This window comes from Hemiscyllium ocellatum, chromosome 10 (genome assembly GCF_020745735.1).
Source record: "Hemiscyllium ocellatum isolate sHemOce1 chromosome 10, sHemOce1.pat.X.cur, whole genome shotgun sequence".
Taxonomy (NCBI): domain Eukaryota; kingdom Metazoa; phylum Chordata; class Chondrichthyes; order Orectolobiformes; family Hemiscylliidae; genus Hemiscyllium; species Hemiscyllium ocellatum.
In genome coordinates this window covers 58,534,975-58,547,441 of record NC_083410.1, presented here as the reverse complement: position 1 = coordinate 58,547,441, position 12,467 = coordinate 58,534,975, and the positions used below count along the sequence as shown (strand labels likewise).

The following is a 12,467-nucleotide window of genomic DNA, read 5'->3' as shown; positions in this document are numbered from 1 at the left end:
AGAGAATGAGCTAATTATCCTTCTACCATATGCCTTAGCAGTCTCCCAAAGAATGGACGGTTTAGTAGCTGTACCTGAGTTGGTGTCCAAAAAAAGCTTCAAATTCCCTAAAGTATTCTATTAACTTGCTGCTCTTGAGGATGAAGGGATCCATTCACCAGTACCGTGAGCCCATTAATCTTAACAATAAATACACCACCGCATGATCAGAGATGGCAATATTCCTAACCAAATAGGATACTATCAAATTTAAAAAGGCTGCATGAGTTAGAAAATAATCAATCCTCGTGTGATATCCATGAGGATTGGAAAAGAACATAAGATCTCTGCCCGTAAAGTGTAAACATCTCCAAACATCTACCAACCCATGTTCCACACAGAAATTGCCCAGCTGCTTCAATTGTGAAGAGAGCTTTGGGAGGCCTTTGGGCATTCTATCCAGCACAGGATCCATAAGGTAATTAATGTACCCACCCCCGCTCCTCAATAATATTAGGCCATCAGCTTAGATAGTACATCAGTCAGAAATTTAAGAGGGTGGGCCAGACATTCAAAATACCATATTCCTCACCATGTATAAGGGCCTTAAAAATAACAAACCGACCATACTCGTCTTTAATGCAATCTATTAAATTAAATTGGAGATCCTTCAGGACAAATATTGCCACTCCCCTGCTCCTAGAAGTGAAAGATGAGAAAAACCCCAATCAAATCCACCCTTCTGTAACTTCAAGTCTTCCTTGTCATTAAGATGAGTCTCCTGTATCACATCCACCCTCTCCTTTCTAAGGCTCAGCAACACTTTTTTTCTTTTAACTGCCGAATTAATTCCTCTGTTATTCCAGGTGCACCATTTAAGAATGCTGCTAACCATGATCCTTTACAATCACCTTTGATCTGCCGAAAGGAAGAATTTGTCTCCCAACATGCTGAGCATAATCAAAAGGAGACACATAGATTCAGCTTACAAAAAACCAAAAACGAACCATCTAACAAACAAACACAAAAAGCACTTCCCTCTGCATACAGAGGGTGCTTACATTTCCCACACACATCTATATTCCCACTTGCTGTTCGAACAGCACCCAAACCGAACCAGTGGAAGAAACCAAACAAAGGACATTGTAAACACAAAGGTATAACAAAAACAGTGAGCACTCTGCCCACCTCCCACAATATATCAAACCCACTCCAACTTCGAGAGGAAAAAAACAGCAACAACAACTTCTTTGGGAAAAGGTTGAAAGTACAAGAAATAAAAGCAAGACAAAACAAAAAAAAAGACATTATTGTCCATGTCCATAAATATAGCTACATTATTTTAAAGTATCCAAGAAGTTTTTTGCTTGCTCCAAGGAATGAAACGACCGCATGGTCTCCTCATAAGTAATACGAAGCACCGCTGGGTATCTCATCGAATATTGAATACTGAGGTCCTTTAATCTTCTCTTAACCTCATTAAACGATTTCTTCTTTGTGAATCATTGCCGCAAAAAAGTCCTGGAAAATATTATCTTAGTTCCCTGATAGGTCAGGGCCTGCGGATCTCTTCCCCACCTTCTAGAAGTTTCCATGACTCTGCATATCCTTGTAACATTGAAATCGTATCGGAATCGGTGTGGGTGCTGACCCTGACTGGATCTGCGCATTGCAACCTGGTCAACTCTGTCAACCTTCACCCGGTCCACCTCTGGATCCCAGCCAAGAAATTGTGGCAGCCAGTCTTCAAAACAACTTGCTGGCTGCCCACCTTCTGCTCCCTCCAGCAGGCCAACAACTTGGATATTCTTTCTCCTACCACTGTTTTCCAAGTCATTGACTTGCTCAATCAGGGCCCGAACCTGTTTCTCAAGGGCCTGGATCCGTCCCGCCAAGGACTCAACCTCTGTCTCCGACACTGCGGTCCTCTTCAACTCGCTTCCTAAGCCATTCCAACTCCTTATGCTTTTGCAGCAAGGCGGAGATGGGCTCCAGTTGATTGAGTCTCTTCCCTCATCTCCTGGATCAGCTGTCAGATTACTCCGAGTTTCTCCACAATGTTCTGCTGCACAGGCATTTTTTTCACAGCTGCCGAGGGAGCTGCAGCTGCTTCCCTAGCTGCAGTCTCAAGTCCTCCTGTGATGTTTTCGGCAAGTGTCCTGAGTGTTGAGTCTTAGCCTTTTGCTTCCCCTTAGTCATTCTCACACGCTTGAAAAAGGATTTAAACTGTTGGATTACCGTTTAACAATAATTTTTTCCAAAAACAAACTAAGGTTGGGGGTAAAAAAAATTACTACCCTGGGATTCATAAGACCATAAGACATAGGAGTGGAAGTAAGGCCATTTGGCCCATCGAGTCCACTCCGCCATTCAATCATGGCTGATGGGCATCTCAACTCCACTTACCTGCATTCTCCCCATAGCCCTTAATCCCTTGATTAGGAGGCAAGCCACAGGATTAGGAGACAAGCCATTAGTTACTGATCACACCAAACACTATTAAGCCTAGACCCCAAATTTTTCTTATTGTTTAAGATGGGGTGCAGAGCTCAGTAAGGCTCAGATTGTCGCCATCTTGAATCTCTCCAGGCCTCAATGCTTTAATGATTCAGATATCTATCTACATGCATCTTTAAATACTCTGTGATCTTGGTCCTCCAACTCTTGAGGTAGAAATTTGTTTGCATTTCAGTTTTAACTGAGTGTTCCATAATTCCGTAACCATTTCCCCAGTTCAAGACTCCTTCATAAGTGAAAACATCTGCTCTGTGTCTCTTTTACATAATTTGTTTTGATTCTGCCTTTGATCAGTACTCCCATGCCTCTTCTCGAGAACACTATGTAGATAGGGCTTCTCGATGCCCATTCATTCTTGACTTAACCAAGGTTTCCGTCATTGCCATGATATCATAATTCCATGTGGCTTATTTGTGGAATGTAAATCAGTCTTATCTACCATGACCTGGGCATTTATGCATAAGAAGTCCAAACCCAGCTTAGTTTGCCTCATGTTCCCCATGTCTGATTTTTTCCCCCCCTTTTTCTGACCTACTCTCTATTCTAGTACTCTCTCTGTTCTGGTCCTCACCTGCAGCTTGTATCGCCTCTCTAGTACTTCATTCCTGTGTTGTTTTGCTTGCTAAATAATTTTCAACTACTGCCCTGCAGCTCTTGACCTAAAAGATCCGAGGCCCATTGAGGTGTAGCCTTCCATTTTATTTAGGTCCCTTTTTATACTAGAGTTGATCTTAATACCCTCGGAATCTGAATTAATTTATACACTACTATTTCAACAAAATTTTAAACCAATGTATCCTACTACTCCTGTATATATTAATGGGTGGCATTGAGGATAATTTAGAAATTGCTACTTCCTTTTTTTATACTTTCTCCCTAGGTCCTGAAAATTACCTGTTGAACCTTAATCTTTCATCACACATGATTAGGTCTAACACTGATAATGGCATCTGGGCCGTTACATATTGTCCTACATGCATTGTGTATCTAATCAATGTTGTATGAGTATTGGTCATGAGACCTCACCTGATCATTTTCAGAAGAGACTTTTTGATATTCAATAGATTGGAACCATGTCTGAAATATATCACTTGCTAACCATGCTTTCTATATTCTCATCTAAATCATTTATATTTACAAAATTATGAGGGGCATGGCTAGGATAAATAGACAAAGTATTTTCCCTGGGGTCGGGGAGTCCAGAACTAGAGGGCATAGGTTTAGGGTAAGAGGGAAAAGATTGAAGAGAGACCTAAGGGGCAACTTTTTCATGCAGAGGGTGGTACGTGTATGGAATGAGCTGCCAGAGGATGTGGTGGTGACTGGTACAATTGCAACATTTAAGAGGCATTTGGGTGGGTATATGAATAGGAACGGTTTGGAGGGATATGGGCTGGGTGCTGGCAGGGATTAAATAGGGTTGGGATATCTGGTCAGTATGGATGGGTTGGACTGAAGGGTCTGTTTCCATGCTGCACATCTCGATGACTCAATATACATGACAAACAAAAGTGGACCCAGCACCAATCTCTGTGGGTCACCGTTGGTCATAGACCTTCAGTCCAAAAAACAGCCTTCCACCATCACACTCAATCTCTCTCCTGTCATTAAGCCGACTTTGTATCCATTGGCAAGCTTACCCTGAATCCCATGTGATCTATTGGAAATACTCAAGTAATAGTTGAATTTTTTGGTTACTTTTTAAGGTTCAGTTTGAGTTTGATTATTATCTGGATACTACCTTTTTCTGGCTAAAATTCATGCCCGTCAAAATTCATACCATATCATTAGCAGAAGCTCAAATGATCCCGAAACAAATAAAGAGAAAAAACAACGAATTATGGTAATTCTGAAAACCCAGAGCAGAGCACGACAGCCGGTGGACTCGAAGACCCGGAGCAGAGTGGGTTGACTGCCAGACTGGTGTGGAGCATGACAGCCAGCACACTGACTCATAAATATTGATCCGTTATCTGTGAAGATCTAGGGTCAACTTTTACATGAGATTTATGGAAAATTCCAGATTTTGTGGCCAAAAATAGGGTGTTGTGATTAACTTTATTAAATAATCTGCCATGCAGAACCTTGTCAAAGTTTTACTAAAGTCCTAGTAAACAATGCCTACTGCTTTACCCTCATCAATCTTCTTGGTTACTTCCGCAAAAAAGCTCGATCAAGTTTGTGAGATACGATTTCCCTCGCACAAAGCTATGCTGACTATCCCTTAAAAACTTCTTTGCCTCTCTAAATACGTATAAATCCGGTCTTTCCGAATCGCTTCCAACAATATACCACCCTAGAGGTCAGACACACAGGTCTATTGTTCCTAGGTTTCTCCTTACATCCCTTCTTAAACAAAGGCATAACATTAGCCACTCTCCAATCACTCAGCACCTCACCTGAATTTATTGGTGATACAAAAGTAGTTTTCTGATGAATCAGGATACAAGCTCAGGGAACAACATCTCATTTTCTGTTTAATCACTCTTTATAATCTTTCAGTCCCAATATTGAATTCCCCAATTTCAGCCCTGTCTGCATTATGTCTGTGATCTATTTTTCTTACATATTTTTCTTGCTGTCCCCACACTCTTTCTCCAAATCCTTGTTTGTGTCTTGTTTACTCTGCTGTAATCAGATAGCACTCACCCTTTTGCATTCTTAATTTACTCATTGTACATGTTTCTCTCTTTCACTCCCTTTGTCTTTTGTACTGGACTTCTATATCATCTATTCCATTTTTGCCCCTCCACCGTCTCTGTCAAGTATATAAAAATAATTTCTTCAGAACTGAAAGTAGTTGAGTCATACTGACCTCAAAATATTACCTTTGTTTCTCACTCCACGAATGTTGCCAAACTTGCTGAGTTTCTGCTGCATTCTCTGTTCAGATTTCCAGCATCTGCAGTATTTAACTCTGAATGATTGTCTGTAGAAATATGAGTGGAACATGTAAATTGAATTTAGGGAAAAATACAATGATGAAGCTGATATTTTCTGTGGACAGAAACTGGACATATAAGATAATAGCCTTTTTTTTAACAGTTCTAATTTTTAGCTCTCACCTACAAACCAGAACTTAAATGGTATTTGTTCTTTGATCTTTTGTCCTTTTACAACTGGAGAGTTTTAAAGTCATAACAAAATTGATATGTTCTCTCTTAGTCTTAATCATAGCTGTTGCATATATTGAAGAAGTATGTCTTAAAAATATTTATCATGACCATGGTTTGGTTTCATGCAGCTACTGAGCCAATTAAAAGGGAATCTTGAGGAAGAAAATCGACATTTGCTAGACCAGATCCAGACATTAATGCTGCACAACAAGTCATTATTAGAACAGAGCATGGAGAGCAAGGATCTGTTCCACGTGGAGCAAAGACAATATATGTAAGTAGAATGAAAAGAAGTACTTTGTGTGATAAATATAAGTACCAACTCCAGCCATACTACAAATAATACTTTGTGTGCCGTCATCCCATCACCTGAACACTGTAGGTTATGGCAAAGCGTTTGGGAGAATCATTTGAGATATCTTTCTCAATGTCAAGATCAAATGTTTTTGACCAGAGCCCAGATGCTGAGACAAGATTCTCACTGATGAGTGGAGGGGTCTATTAACAGCTCGTTATCAATTTCATTCTTACCTAATTTCACCTCTACCATTCAGGCTCCCATTCTTCCATCGAATAGAAATTGGGACACTAAAACTTACCAACAGGAAAGTCAGAAAGACTATCTCTCCCCTTGGTCCTCCAGACTTCCGTTTTGGACATCCAGCATCAATGAAGCAATGCTTTATGGACGGTCAAACTCTGAAGTTATGGTGCTCAAAACAAGTCATGGAGGGTGTAAAGTGGCTATGTGGTAAATGAATTGTTGTTCCTCCTTGTGTTGAGTAGAAAGCCAAGGACAGAAATGTTACCATGGGAGTAAGGTAGTTTATTAAAAATAGCAAAAGCAAAAGGTTGGAGTCATTCCCATGGACAGAATACAGACGTTCAACAACGTGGTCATCCAGTCTCTGATTAGTCTTTGCGATGTAAAGGAGACCGCATTGTGAAAAGTGGATAAAGTTGACTAGATTGAAAGAAGTACAGGTAAAATACAGCTACACCTGGAAGAATCATCTTCTGCCATTTTTGCCACATCCAGCAGAATGCTACTGCCAAATGTATTTTGCTCTCCCCTCCACTGTCAACATTCCATCATTCCCTCTCTGTCACCCTGGTGCATTCTTTCCACACTCCTAACAACTCCTCACTCCCCCGTGGTATTTTCCCAGCCAGCCTCAGAAGGTGTAAAAGTTTGTCTATTAACTTCCTTCCTCCTAACCTTTGAAGTAAAGCAACATTTAACTTGTACCTCTTTCAATTTAGCCCATTGTGGTTCTATGATGGATGAATTCTGAATTTTGCTTGTTGCAGTTGCTGCCATACAGCCTCTCAGACATGGCTGATAGCAGAAAGTGAATTTATATTTACAAAATGAAAACTTATTTGCATGGAAATCTCACCCAACCACCTATGGTTCCCAGGAAATCATCTCCTTTCATCAGAACGAGAGTAGTCCGGCCAGCCAACCAATTCTGTTCAGACATTCGACGTGATCATGGCTGATTGAACACTTGAATACCTCTTATCCATCCCTTCCCATAACCCTTTGTGCCATTGATAATCAAAACTTTATCAACCTTTGATAAAGTTTTCCCTGGAGTGTCAGAGGCTGAGGGCTGACCTTATAGAGGTTTATAAAATCATGAGGGGCATGGTTAGGGCAAATAGACAAGGTCTTTTCCCTGGGATGGAAGAGTCTAGAAGAAAAGAGCAGGGAATGATTTCTAAGGAACCTAAGATGCACCTTTTTCACACAAAAGGTGGAGCATAACGGCACGGTGGCTCAGCATAGCACTGCTGCCTCACAGCACCAAGGTCCCAGGTTCAATTCCAGCCTCAGGTAACTGTCTGTGTGGAGTTTGCACATTCTCCCTGTGTCTGTGTGGGTGTCCTCCAGGTGATCTGGTTTCCTCCTAAGATGTGCAGATCAGGTGAATTGGCAATGAGAAATTACCTGTAGTGTTAGGTGCATTAGTCAGAGGGAAATGGGACAAAGTGGGTACTCTTCGGAGGGTTGGTGTGGACTTGTTAGCCTGAAGGGCCTGTTTCCACATTGTGGGGAATCTAATCTAATCTAATCTAATAAATGGAATAAGCTAGTGCTACTGTACTCAAATCCTCTTGTGATAAAGGCCAACATTCCGTGAGTCTTCCTAGTATCTTGCTGAATCAGCATGTTCTTCCAAGAACTTAAAGGATGTACATATCTACACTTTCGCATATCTACACTTTTCAACCTCTCGCCATTTAAGATATGGTGTGATTTGTCTTCTCTGGCTCCCAACACCTGGTTTTCACCATGGGCATCCAGTCCCTATAAGTGTCTGTCTACCATGGTGAAGGCCTTCAAGCCCTCTGTTTCTTCCTCTCCCACCGAACATGCCAGTACCCCTTCGCTGACACACTCATTCAATTGGCAGAATGGTCCTCACCCTCAGCACCTCCTTCGAATCCTCCCACTTGCTTCAGACCAAAGGGATAGCCACGGACGCCCGCATGGGCCCCAGCTATGACTGTCTCTTCATATGATACGTGGAACAGTCTGTCTTCCATAATTACATTAGTACTATTCTCCACCTTTTCTTCCACTACACGATGACGGTATCAGTGCCACCTTGCGTTCCCAAGAGAAGATTTAACAGTTCATTAACTTAACTAACACCTTCCACCCTGACCTTAAATTCACCTGGACCATCTTAGACAGCTCTCCCCCCTTCCTGGACCTCTCCATCTCTATCTCTGGCAACTGATTCAAGACAGACATCTATTTCGAACTCACTGACTCCTACAGTTACCTTGACTACAGCCCCTCCCACTCCCATACCCCTGTAAAAACACAATCCTGTACTTCCAATTCCTCCACCTCTGTCGTATCTGCTCCCAGGAGGAGCAGTTCCATTCCCGGACTCCCAGATAGCCTCCTATTTCATGGACCACAATTTCCCCTCCCACATGATCAACATTGCCTTCCAGCCCACCTCTGTCCTTGAATCCCACCCCTCCAGTCACAAAAGGATAGAACCTCCCACTCCTCACCTTCCATCCCACTAATCTCTGGTAACAGCACATTTTCCTCTGCCATTTCCACCACCTAAAATCAGACCCCACCATCAGAGATATATTTCTATCCCCATCCTGATCTGCGTTTCACAAAGACCGTTCCCTCCGTGACTCCCTCGTTAGGTCCATGCACCCCCACCAACCTTCCTGCACGCCTGGCACCTTCCCTTGCTGCCACAAGAGGTGTAAAACCTGTGCCCACACCTCCCCCTCACCCCTGTCCAAAGATCTTTTCACATTGAGCAGAGATTTTCCTGCACATCCACCCACCTCATCTACTGTGTCCGTTGCTCTTGATGTGGTCTCCTGTACATCGGTAAGACATCTCTCTGGCACACGCACCAAATCACCCTGTGGCCAACCACTCCAACTTCCCCTCCCACTTCTCTAAGGGCTTGCCTTTTCCAACGCCAGATCCAACCCAACCGATGACTAGAGGATAAATGTCTCACCTTCTGCCTTGGGATCCTCCAACCACGTGGCATCAACATCGGCTTCACTATTTTCCAAATCTCCCCTCCACCAATCTTCCAGATCCAACCCACCAACTCTGCACTGCCCCCTTGACCTGTCACCTACTACAATCGCCCCCTTCCCATCTGCATCTATATATCGAATTCCCAACTACATTCCACCCCCCCCCACCTCATCCCCACCCTACCCTCCTATTTATGTCTCAGCCCACCCCCCGCCACACACATTCCTGATGAAGGTTTTATAGCCAAAACGTTGACTGTCCTGCTCCCTGGATGCTGTCTGACCTGCTTTGCTTTTCCAGCACCACACTTTTTGAATCTGACTCTCTAGCACCTGCAGCCCTCAGTTTCGCCTATTGCAAATTCAGACCAGATTGGCAGGATCTTCTTTGTTCATAGTCTGCTCTGTTGGACCCTGTCCACCAAGACTTCCAACTCCCTATCAGCAAAATGGGGGATCAATTTCCTCTCTCTGCTATGTCCACAACAAATGTCTACAACCACAGTTCATGACTGCCAGGCCTGGACAAGGAACAGTAGACTTTTACATATGGTCCTGGCACCAGGGATGTCAGTACATCCCAGAAGTGGTAAGTGCTTCTGGCTACAGCAGCACTTAGGAGTAAGATACAGCAGAGTAGGACACTTCAGCCAGATCTCATCAGCTCCATCGATTCCCATTTCTTTTGTTCTCTTTTTCTTTTCTTCTTTTGTCTTTTTATGTAACTAGGAAGAGAGTAGGACACCTCAAAAATCAGCAAGGCAACCTTTGTGTGGAACCACAGGAGATAGGAAAGATACTAAATGAATATTTGCATCAGTGTTTACTGTGGAAAAGGACACGGAAGATATAGAATATGGGGAAATAGATAGTGACATCTTGAAAAATGTCCATTTACAGAGGAGGAAGTACTGGGTTTCTTGAAACACATACAAGTGCATATATCCCTAGGACCCGATCAGGTGTACCCTAGAACTCTGTGGGAAGCTAGGGAAGTGATTGCTGGATTCCTTGCTCAGATATTTGTATCATCGATAATCACAAGTGAGGTGCCAGAAGACTGGAGGTTGGCTAACGTAGTGCCACTATTTAAGAAAGGTGGTAAGGACAAGCCAGTGTATTATAGACCAGTGAACCTGATGTCAGTGGTGGGCAAGTTGTTGGAAGGAATCCTGAGGGACAGGATGTACATGTATTTGGAAAGACAAGGACTGATTAAGGATAGTCAACATGGCTGTATGTGGGAAATAATGTCTCATAAACTTGATTGAGTTTTTTGAAGATGTAACAAAGAGGATTGATGAGGGCAGAGCAATAGACGTAATCTATATGGACTTCAGTAGGTGTTCGACAAGATTCTTCATGGGAGACTGATTAGCAAGGTTAGAGCTCATGGAATACAGGGAGAACTAGCCATTTGGATACAGAACTGGCTCAAAGGTAGAAGACAGAGGGTGGTAGTGGAGGGTTTGTTTTTCAGACTGGAGGCCTGCGACCAGTGGAGTACCACAATAATTGGTGCTGGGTCCACTACTTTTCGTCTTTCATATAAATGATTTGGATGTGAGCATAGAGGTATAGTTAGTAAGTTTGCAGATGACACCAAAATTGGAGGTGTAATGGACAGCAAAGAAAGTTACCTCGGATAGCAACGGGATCTTGATCAGATGGGCCAGTAGGCTGAGGAGTGGCAGATGGAATTTAATTTCAATAAATGCAAGGTGCTGCATTTTAGGAAAGTAAATCTTAGCAGGACGTATACACTTATTGCTAAGTTGCTAGGGAATGTTGCTGAACAAAGAGACCTTGGGGTGCAGGGTCATAGCTCCTTGAAAGTACTGTCGCAGATAGATAGGAAAGTGAAGAAGGTGTTGGTATGCTTTCCTTTATTGGTCAGAGTATTGAGTATAGGATTTAGGAGGTCATGTTGAGGTTGTATAGGACTTTGGTTAGGCCACTGTTGGAATATTGCATGCAGTTTTGGCCACCTTCCTATTGGAAGGATGTTGTGAAACCTGAAAGGGTTCAGAAAAGATTTAAAGATGTTGCCAGTGTTGGAGAATTTGAGCTCAATGGAGAGGTTGAGTAGGCTGGGGCTGTTCCCTCAAGCATCAGAGGATGAGCGGTGACCTTCTGGAGGTTTATAAATTGATGAGGGGCATGGATAGAGTAAATAGACAAGGCCTTTCCCCTGGGGTGGGGGAATCCAGAACTAGACTAGATTGGGTTTGGATATCTAGTTAGTATGGATGAGTTGGACCGAAGGGTCTGTTTCCGTGCTGTATATCGCTATGACTGTATGACTCACTCCTTGACCTCATGGCCTTGGAATTCTCAGCCTTGGAACTCATGGCCTCAGCACAGACCCAACAAGGCGGTCTCTTGGCCCAGCATGGTGATCTCTTAGCCCGGCGTGGCATCCTCTGGGCCAAGTGTGCCAACCTTCCAGCAGCCTAGCGTGGTGTTCCTCTGACAGTCTGTGGCAGTCTCTCGGCTCCGCGAGGCCTCAGTGTGGATTTCCGGTTTCAAAGTGGTACTAGAGCAATCTCCTGGTCTCATGAGTCCTGAGGCGAAGCCAGGTGTGATCTGGAGCAAAGCCCAGTGAGGACTGGGGCCGCGGTGTCAATATGGACTGGGTCAGAAAACTGTTTCTCTGTAATTTTTCTTTCTCCATGTTATAATTTATTCCTAAATCTGCAATGCTGGACATTTTTTAACTTCTCTTTTTCCAAGAACTCTAATCTAAAAAGCTATATTTTGGGACCTTTGTACCTATGATGGCACCATAAGCGGTGACTTGCACACTTTTCACTGTACTCATTTGTGTACGTATGACAATAAAGTTAATTCTTATGGGTAGTTAATGAGGCAAGTTTGGGAAAGTTGTGCAAGAAAATGTACTTAGCCTTGCAGAGAAAAACCCTCCACAAACTTTGACAAAAATTATACTTAGTCAGGATATGGAAAGATGCAACCAATGTCTCATCAGCAGCAGTGGAAGGTAAGATAGATTTCCTCTACTATATTGATTTTGATACATTTCTAAAATTCAATCCAGAATTTCCTTAAGCTTGGCTATCTACCACATTCTGACTCTTCAAAATATTTATTGTCAGGCATTGTGGGGGGAGGGGTTCTCATTGTCTTGCAATCATCATGGAAAGCACTGTTAATCAGAATTTGCATGAGTTTAAAGCATGGATTTGTCACCAAAGAAAATAGTTGAGGTAGAGGTCATTGCATCTTTTAAGGGAAAAATAAGGTGAATATTTGAACCAGAGGAGTCTGCAGGACTATGATGAAAGAGCGGAGTTGTGG

General features: G+C 42.8%; 1 protein-coding gene across 6 annotated transcripts in view; it reads left to right on the top strand.

The window, feature by feature from the left end:
- Positions 1 to 12,467, top strand: part of LOC132819773 (girdin-like) — a 378,017-nt gene that overhangs the window by 293,396 nt on the left and 72,154 nt on the right. For all 6 annotated transcript variants that reach the window (XM_060831525.1, XM_060831521.1, XM_060831524.1 and 3 more), the window contains exon 23: positions 5,741 to 5,886. In XM_060831525.1, coding sequence (XP_060687508.1) covers positions 5,741 to 5,886 — 146 coding nt within the window. The remainder of the gene's footprint in view (positions 1 to 5,740; positions 5,887 to 12,467) is intronic.